This window comes from Microtus pennsylvanicus, chromosome 11 (assembly GCF_037038515.1).
Source record: "Microtus pennsylvanicus isolate mMicPen1 chromosome 11, mMicPen1.hap1, whole genome shotgun sequence".
NCBI lineage: Eukaryota > Metazoa > Chordata > Mammalia > Rodentia > Cricetidae > Microtus > Microtus pennsylvanicus.
Genome location: NC_134589.1, coordinates 27,639,570 through 27,648,619, shown reverse-complemented (window position 1 = coordinate 27,648,619; position 9,050 = coordinate 27,639,570). Strand labels below are relative to the sequence as shown.

The 9,050-nt window shown below is 54.3% G+C and overlaps 1 protein-coding gene across 3 annotated transcripts; it reads right to left on the bottom strand.

Moving 5' to 3' along the window:
* Positions 1-1,305: 1,305 nt before the first annotated feature.
* Positions 1,306-8,634, bottom strand: Spata20 (spermatogenesis associated 20). 3 transcript variants are annotated; one of them, XM_075991052.1, is made up of 17 exons: positions 8,473-8,634; positions 7,663-7,922; positions 7,375-7,554; positions 7,226-7,290; positions 6,961-7,115; positions 6,741-6,884; positions 6,459-6,660; positions 6,085-6,215; positions 5,892-5,996; positions 5,610-5,684; positions 5,303-5,512; positions 5,027-5,219; positions 4,639-4,807; positions 4,168-4,379; positions 2,810-3,009; positions 1,853-1,933; positions 1,306-1,675 (listed from the first exon to the last, which is right to left on the bottom strand). In XM_075991052.1, the coding sequence occupies exons 2-17, from the start codon at positions 7,737-7,739 to the stop codon at positions 1,505-1,507; spliced, it is 2,370 nt and encodes a 789-aa protein (XP_075847167.1). In that variant the 5' UTR covers positions 7,740-7,922; positions 8,473-8,634; the 3' UTR covers positions 1,306-1,504. The 3 variants fall into 3 exon arrangements, with proteins under 3 accessions (XP_075847167.1, XP_075847168.1, XP_075847169.1); XM_075991053.1 differs by lacking the exon at positions 7,663-7,922 and having other exon boundaries at positions 1,313-1,675; positions 8,473-8,578; XM_075991054.1 differs by lacking the exon at positions 8,473-8,634 and having other exon boundaries at positions 1,313-1,675; positions 7,782-7,843.
* Positions 8,635-9,050: the final 416 nt, after the last annotated feature.

The window sequence follows — 9,050 nt, the reverse complement described above, 5'->3', positions numbered from 1 at the left end:
TGCTGGGCTGCCAAAAAGGCCACCTGTGTCTCCCCATGCTCTACTCTTCCTTCCTGTTGCCCCCAAGGCAGGCTCCACGTGTCCGGTCTTTGACTTGTTGGCAAGGCTTAGTGGGATACATCAAGAAAGGGGCCAGCTGACCTCATTGGCCGGAGTGCTAATCCCCTCCAGATGGGCTGGTGGCTTGTACCAAAGGCCTGCTGCCCAGACTGCGACAACTCTGGTCTCAGGGACCATGTGTAGCTGCGTGTGTGACAATGCCCTGTCTCTAGGTTCTTTCCTGCTCTATTCCTCCCTGCTGCTGACATCCTCCCTCTCCCCATCCACTCCTCTTTGTCTCTCTGGCAGCTTCTCCCAGCTATTTGTGTTGCTTGGCTTGGAGGCTAGGACAATGATCAAACTCGGCAGACCTCAAAGAAATAGTTTCTTTATAATCTCAGAACCCCCTCATTCTATACCTGCCCAACCCAAGCATGTCCTCCAGCTTCCTTTCCTGATGGCAACTCTGTGGAGTTTTCCAACCATCGTTTGTCAAGGATGGCCTGGAAGAGCATCTCCTAACATCGAGAGGCCAGGCGGAGGTCCAGGGAAGGTGCCAGCTTCCTCTGCAGCAGGAGTCAGATGGATTTGGGGAAGGGCTTCCCACACAGCAGATGCTCCCCATGAAGGAGAGTCCTTCCCCAGACCATCCTGCAGGAAGCAGAGAATGACCATGACCTCCTGTAGTGATGCTAGGCTTGAATGGGTAACCCCAAAGAGCTGTCTTGGTTCTGGTCATAGTAGTTTCTACAGTACTCAACAGTAGACGGCAATGTTGTCTTTCTGTTAAATATTAAAGCCTATGCTGAGCTCTATCCCTTCCCTAGCTTTAAATGAAGGGACCAGGTGGAAGATGGAAGGCCACTTCCTAACAGGGGCCTCCGTTCCTGGGCCAGTATTCACCTTGTCTTCACTCTGGTTCCTGTACTTGGTTTTGGTCCACTGACTCAGTTACATTCAAGCTTCTTTTTTTTTTTTTTTTTGGTTTTTTGAGACAGGGTTTCTCTGTGGTTTTGGAGCCTGTCCTGGAACTAGCTCTTGTAGACCAGGCTGGTCTCGAACTCACAGAGATCCGCCTGCCTCTGCCTCCCGAGTGCTGGGATTAAAGGCGTGCGCCACCACCGCCCGGCTACATTCAAGCTTCTTAATCACAGACAGAAGCAAGATCAGGTTAGTGACCCATGGAAGGTGAAGGGGCAATGAGAGGAGACAAAGGAGGGTAGCTGGGGAGGCAGAGGAAGGTCCCAGGCCAGAACAAGAGAAGCTAGGGTCTCAAGGTCACCACAGGACACAGTTAGGTTTATTTCGTGGTAAGCCGGTGCCCATGGGGGAGCTACAAGAATGGCTGTCATCACCTTGTGGCAGGGTTCCCAGTGGTGGCTGTAGGGGATAGTCTTGCAAGGCCTAAGTCTCTGATCAGCTGGAAATTTCTGCCTTCTGGCCCAGCTCAAAGGGTTCTGGGCAGTTACTGGTGTAGTAGCTTCCGTAGTTCGCAGGGCTCAGTGATAGGCATGGAGCAGGCTTGGTTTTCAAAAACGTAGACTGTGGCCCGGTCTTCTACTCGTCGAAGGGTGCTCAGGAAGGGCAGTTGTCGGGACAGGAAGCTCGATGGGTCTCCATCGGCCAGAATCAGCACCTGGGGCAGTGGCAGAGCAAAGCATGTCACCCGGGAGTAGGAACTAGTCATTGCAGAGCCCAGTGGGACATGATCTCTCCCCCAAGCCTCCAAAAGGCAGGATGTCGGGAGCCAGCCGAGTAGGGAGACGCAACAAAGGGAGGCAGAGGGTGAACCCAACTTTGCAGGAATGTGTACCTTGTTAGGGAGGTAGATGGAATGGACGCACTGTATCAGGGCCTTGGTGTCCTTGGCCTGAGGATCTCCACAGACCACAATCTGTACAGGAAAGTCATCCAGTGTCAGAAAGGGAGATGCTAGGCCCCAGATCTGCCAGAACCTCCCTGTCCTTCCTCCACCCATCCACTGTCCCTAAGAAGGGAAAGGACTCACTTCAGCCACCAGGAGGATTCATCAGATTTAATGCTTGGCAAACAGAAACACGTAGACCACACACTGACACACAGACACACACACAGGAAGGCACACAAGTAGCAATGTTATACATTGTGCTGGATATACAAATCTGGGGGGAGGGTATTCGGAAGACTTGATACACTGGATGGCACACAACATACCAAGAAGCATAGAATAGTTATATACATGCACAGCAGATGCCCAAAGAAAGTGGATGCCACACATATAAATACACACGAACATACTTGCATACATATGCACACACAGACACAAGTATTCATAGGCAAACCTGAGGCAAAACACTCTGACCCACACCAGGCCACAAGCCAGAAAAACGTGTGTGTGTGTGTGTGTGTGTGTACACTAAAGAGTTGACACAGCAATAAAGCACAAAGGAACAGAATTAATCAGACCACCATGTAGAGCCTTACAGAGAAACACTTCACCAGCCACCCAGCCACCAGGAACCCATATTTAGCCCCTTCATTTTTGCCTTTATACTCAAGACAGCCCAGTGACAAGACCTCACAGGCATGTCCCTGGCCCAGAGGCCTGTCTCCTCTGACACTACCCTTCTACAGACACCTCTGCTCCACAGATAGAAGACCCCCGACCTTGTAAGCACCTACACACATGTTAGTGAGCATTGGGGAGAGCACTGGAGCTCCACTCATGGCTACCATGCCCCGCTGCCCTCCTGGCCTGGGTCTCAATCCACATACCTCCCTACCTCCCTACCTGCTTGAGAGTCTGCTGTTGAGCTGAGAGGGCACGGACCATTTCAGGCAATGCCACCGGGACGCGGCGCATGCGCTCCGAGAAGGCCGTCAACAGGCACACACACTTGTCCAGCCAATCCTTGTGGCCAGTGAAGCTATGCAACCGAAGCAAGTTGTGGGCAGACACAGAGTTGGCACTGGGCTCTGCACCATCCTGGTCTGCAAGGGACAGGAGGTGGCATAAGGGGCATGGTCACTGAGTTTCAGGACTCTGCCCTAAGACTGAATCTGGGTTATGAAGTTCAGGGGTAGTCTAAAGAAGTACATGCCTTGTTGGTCTGATTGCTGCTTGTTTGTTTGTTCATTTTTTGTTTTGTTTTGTTTTGTTTTGTTTTATGAGATTGGGTTTCTCTGTGAAACAGTCCTGGCTATCCTAGAACTCACTCTGTATCTGTAGACCAAGCTGGTATCTAACTTACAGAAATCCACCTGCCTCTGCCTCCCAAGTGCTGCGATTAAAGGCATGTGCCACTACGGCCTGGCTATTTTTCTTTTTCTTTTTTTTACAGACCCCTCTATCCTGCCGAGGGGACTGGGAGGCACTCAACTTCTTCACGTCTTCTAATCCGTCTACACACCCTTCTGGGCTGCTGCCCGAACAGGCCCCAATCCCTCCGTGTCCCCCTTTTCAGGTGCTACCCCTGGCTGCTTTCAGCAGTGCCACCAAAACTAAACACCAGTCCTCTTGACGGGTCACCCTGATTTCTGTGTTCCTAATCTTCTCTACCACTGTCAGAGTGACTTCTTTACACTCAAGCCAGAGCAGGTCAAAACCCTCTTCCACTCCTGAGCCCTCACTTCCTTACCCCAGCATCCGCAGCCTCCTCCCACACCACTCCCAGTCTCTTGGTCTTCCATCACTCGGCCTATCCTCCTAGGGCTCTCTCAGACTCTCTCTTCTGCCTAAACTCTCTCCTAAGTGCCTCCCTGACCACACAGCTCCTCCTGGTTGACAGCTGTCCCACAGGTCTTCTGCGAGCTCAACGCTCTTGGGGGTGTGTTACAGTTTATACTCTTGCTGGTTACCAGTTTTCAGCTCCTACCCCACACTGCAAACTCCCTGCAGGCAGAGACCAAGGCATTCTTGTTTAACAAATGAATCCGTGGCTTTCAAAGACCACTGCATGCTCATGGGACAGCTAGACCCACCTCTCCATTGACTGCTACTACACTCGTGTGAATATTAAGAAGCAGGTTCAGAAATATCAGGTGACTACCAAAGTCACATAGAATAAAGACATGAAGTGAGGAACCCCCCCCCCTCAGGAAATGCCCAACCCTGACTAGGACCAAGGACTGGCCCACAGCCACACTGACCATCTTTTAGACGGAGGGGCAGGTCCGCTCCCAGCTCAGCCTCACTACAGAAGTAGCCACCACCTCGGGAATCCCAGAAGAGCCTGTCCTGTGTGTCCTGCAGGCGCAGAGCCCACTCGAGCCATGAGCTCTCCTGTGAGGCCTCATACAGGTCCAGCAGGCCCCGCACCACGAAGGCATAGTCCTCCAGGAAGCCCCAGCAGGGTGGGTTACTAGGGGTACAGGAGAGAAGGAGAAGTCTGAGGGCGGGCCCAGGAATAAGCAGACAGGACACTCGTCATGCCTTCTCTCGGTCAATCCTCAACATCCACCTCTCTTGAGGTTACAGTTAGCCCGTTTCCCGAAAGAATCAAGGGGTCCAGGAGTATTGAGTGTGCACACGGCAGAGTAGCGACTGATCAGGCAATTGAAGGGGAAGAACAGGGCTTGGAATCACATAAGATGGCCCCCTTGGCCTACCCAGCCCCCTACCTGTGCTCCACTGTTCCCCCGGTGCCTGCATAACATGTCCGCTTCAGGCGGCCACTGGCCACATCAAACATGTGCCGCTTGAGGAATTTGGCGCAGTTGGTGGCCTGAGTGACCAGTTTATCCATGCCCAGGACCGCCCCCGTCACAGCAAAGCCAGACACCATCAGGCCTGGAGGGAAAAGAGGCCAGGGGTGGTAAGAGGGCAACAAGAGCTCTCCAGGGACACCCACCCACCCGAGGCTCCAAGGGCCAAGCCCATGCAGATTATTTGGACTGTAAATCTGCATCTATTCCTTTCTAATTCAAAATAAAGACACCTGGGGGGAAAGACTGCGCTGATAGAAGGGGCTTAGCAAATAGGATCAGGCCTTAGAGAGGGCCACCCCACCGTTCCAGGCGGCTAGCATCTTGCTGTCCAGGTGTGCTTTTGGTCGATGTTTCCGGGCCTGGAAGAGCTTCTCCAGCCCCGCGTTGAGCAACGTGCTCACGGCTTCTACCTCTAGGCCAAAGCGGGCTGCAGTCAGCTCCAGCGAATACCGCACCGTTAGAACATTCTGGCCTTGCAGCTCCCCCTTGGGGTCCTGAGAAAAACAGCCTTAGTCAGAAGGAACCCATGCAGTTGGTGGGCCTGGGGTCCTCCTCCTGTGTCCCCGGAAGTCCTCACCTGAGTGGAGCTGATATTGCCTGCCTCACTGAGTCCATAATGCTTCATTAGGAGCTGGCCCGAGGTCAGTGGCTCGCTGGCGCCTCCCACAGGCTCTGGGAGCAGCTGTTGGACCTCTTTGACTGTCCACACGTAGAACGCACCCTCTTTTGGCTTCATGCCCCGCTCTGGAGGAGAATCAGCATCCTCGGCACTGTAGAAACCTCCGGACTGTGGGGACAGGAGAGTTGGCTGGTCACCATCCAAAGCCCTCCCTCAGCAAGGTCGTGTCGTGCCCCCCCCCCCCACCGCCTCAGTGCACACGCACCCGATGGCTCAGACTCCGGCTCACATACTGCAAGATGCCTTTGGCCACATCAGAGTAGAATTCATCACCAGAGATCTGTAGTGGATGGGAGGGAGGCTGTAAACAGAAGTCACTGGGGCGGCTCAGATTCAATAGAGGATAGTCACCCAGGAAAGTGAGGGGAGGGAAGCCCGGGTATCCAGGATGTGAGAAGGAATTATGGGTTGAAATTAGAAGGAAGCCACAGTTACCTGGAAGGCTTTGGGATTGGTAGCCAGGGTTGAAGTTAGGGGCAAAAGTCACCTGGAAGGCCTGGGAATAGACCACTGATAGCTGCGCCTGGTCATAGAGCATCTTCTCGAAGTGGGGGATGTGCCACTGGCGGTCCGTGGAGTACCGGTGGAAACCCTGTGCCAGGCAGGACGTAGGGCTAGGTTGATCTCAGCCTCTGTCACCAGCCCTGCTGTCTCTCCAAGGAACCTGGCCTCCTCCTCACCTGCCCCACATGGTCCCGGATGCCCCCGTTGGCCATCATTTTCAGGGTATGCAAGGCCATCTGCTGAGCCCGAGGGCCATCCTGAGTGACCCGGTGACTGAGCCAATAGGAGAACAAGAAGCTCAGGATCACTGTGGAACAGGAAGAGGAGGGTGAGAAAGTCTCTGATCCATCAGTCTCTGTCAGGCTGAATGGGGGAAACTTCCACTCTCCACTCAGAGGACACAGGCCACTGCCTAGTCAGAGGTCAGGTTATCATTGGTCTACTGGGGACCAGAAAGGTACTGAGTCGCTCAGCCACACAAGACAGACCAGGGTCACTGGGTCGCTTATCTAAGCCAAGACAGTCATGACATAGGTCAGAGGTCACTGACCAGGTGTGGGAAACTTGGGGGCCTCAGCAAATCCGCCATACTCCTCATCATAGCCTTCATCCAGTTGCTGGAAGCAGCGGCTGTTCATGGTGGAAGCCGAGGACGGCAGTTGTCGGTCACCCATGTTGATCTCAGATCGGGCCAGAAGGGCTGTGGTGACACGCTCGCTGTTTTCCAGAAGGGTGTTCTTGTTCTGTTTCCACTACCGGAGGTGAACACACAGCTGGAGGTCAGCATGGGCCTCAGCCTCCATGGTCCCTCCCCTCCCTGATATCCACCAACCTGCTCGCGGATTCTCATCAACACTGTTCGGAAGCCGACTCGAGTCAAACCATCCTCTGGTGGGAAGTAGGTGCCCCCGACAAATGGCTGGAGGCTGGGGGTCAGCCACACATTCATCGGCCAGCCCCCTCCGCTGCTGGTGGCCTGAAAGACAGAGGGTCAAGGGTCAGGAGAGCGGTCATACACAGGTGTGACGAGACTGCCACCAGAGATTGCGCACCTGCACGAAAGTCATATACACTTTGTCCACATCTGGCCGCTCTTCTCGGTCCACTTTCACACTGACAAAGTCCTCATTGAGCAAGTGCCCGATCTCTTCGTTCTGGAAGGACTCCTCCTCCATCATATGACACCAGTGGCAGGTGGAGTACCCCACTAGGACGGAAGAGGGACATGAGGGCAGGAAAGGGTCGCTGGAACCCAGAAGACCTCCCCCAACCTGCTGCCTGTCGCCGAACCCCATATTAGGAAAGGTGGGTGTATACCTGAGAGGAAAATTGGCTTGTTTTCCTTTTTGGCCTTGTCGAAGGCTTCCTGTCCCCAAGGGTACCTAAGTCCAACAGGAAGAGGCATCACTTGGCAGCCTTGGGAATCTCAGAGGAGCTTGGGCCCTTACCAGTCCACCAGAACTCACCAATCCACCGGGTTGTAGGCATGCTGCAGGAGGTAGGGTGACTTCTCATGGATTAGACGGTTGGGGGCCTTTTGAGGTGTGGGTGGAGGACAGTTGGTCCGGCTAGCCTTTCCTCCAGCAGGCATGGACACTGAATTATTAACTGTAGCACTTCGGTCCTTGTCCCGGGAGGAGCTACCCCTAGGGTAGGCAGAGAGGTCTTATAAACGGGGACCGCTTCTCCCTTGCCCACCCCAATCAGCTCGACTCCTCCCAGCCTCAGGAACTCCTACTCTCAGCCCAGCCCACCTTTCTGAACCACGGGGGAGACCGTGGCCTTTGTGCTCCCCCTTATGTTTTGGGGGTGGTGAGGAATGGTGGCTCATTGGGGGCTCCCTGCCAGGTTAGGCTCCCCCAGCTTCTCAGACCTGGCGGTAGGTAGGCTATCTGTGAGGTCACAGCGGGTCACAGTGAGTAGAATGGTCCTTCCAGCTGGGTTCTGTTACCCATGCAGGGCCCCTCCCTGGGGTGGTTGCACTGCAGGCATCCCTAGCATGCGTGTCAGTGGCCTGTAAAAGGGAGGGGCTACTGCCAGTGTCTGGACAGGTCAAAAGGAGTTAGGTCTGGGACTGGGCCAGGTGAAGGACAACCAGAAGTAGGCAGGGATGGCTAAGCCACAACAACCAAAAACAGAGTACAGGACACTCTGTGGGACCTGGTCTTGTACTATCCACACCCACAGAGCACCCAGAGAATCAAATAGGCTTGTCTCAGGGAGTTCAGCCTGAGAGAGTGGCCCTGGGAACACAGCTAAATGATAACAGGCCAGTGGCAGCGACCTAAGAATGTGACAGCGCATGGTGCTTCCGGGGCAGCTTTGGACAGCACAGCATTCTAGAAAGGCTTTCTAGAGGTGGTATATTAGGGTAGACCCAGAGCTAGCCCGGTAGCAGATAAGGGGAAGCAAAGAAAGGAAGCCTTCCTGCTGGAACCAAGGAACAGATGGTGTTGGGGAGGACCAGGCATGCAGAAAGATCTCAGCAGACACCACAGACCCGTGCCTGAGAGACGATCGCGAGCCCCACAGGCGCAAGGCATGTTGTAGTGACCTGCTCATACCTGCAGCGAGCGGCGAGGCTCAGCCCCACGCAGGGAGACCCGGCGGCTAGGGCCCAGTCAGGCCCACACTCCCAGTATTGCTGCTCCAGTTCGGGCGGTAGTTGCGAGGGGCGGACCCAGAGCCCGATCCTCGCCAAGTCTCGGGCACTGTGGCTGGTCTCCGAGCGCCGCCCGGCGGTAGAGCGCAGAAATACAGACAAACCTGCCGTGCTTTTGAAGCTCCTTCAGCTTCCGCGCCTAAACGTTGGAATAAAATGAGTTAGCTTTAAAGTGCTGGCGGGAAAAATTACCCTCGCCCTTGGGAGGGCGTGAGATCTCAGAGAATCCTATTATTGTGCGTAACCCTTGCCCCTTTCACAAGCGAGAAATGAGACTCCAACCGAAGGATTTGCTCAGGCAGCAAAATTTGCTTGGTTCAGGCTGCCCATCTCAAGGTCCAACCTAGAACCCACCTACTGCAGGAATCTTTCCCTGGAAGATGACGCTGAGCCAATACGTTCTATTGCATGCCCTATCCACTTGCTTCATTGGCTTTATTTAGCCAGGTTCGTGTCCACTGCTCTCTACCAGGCGCTGGA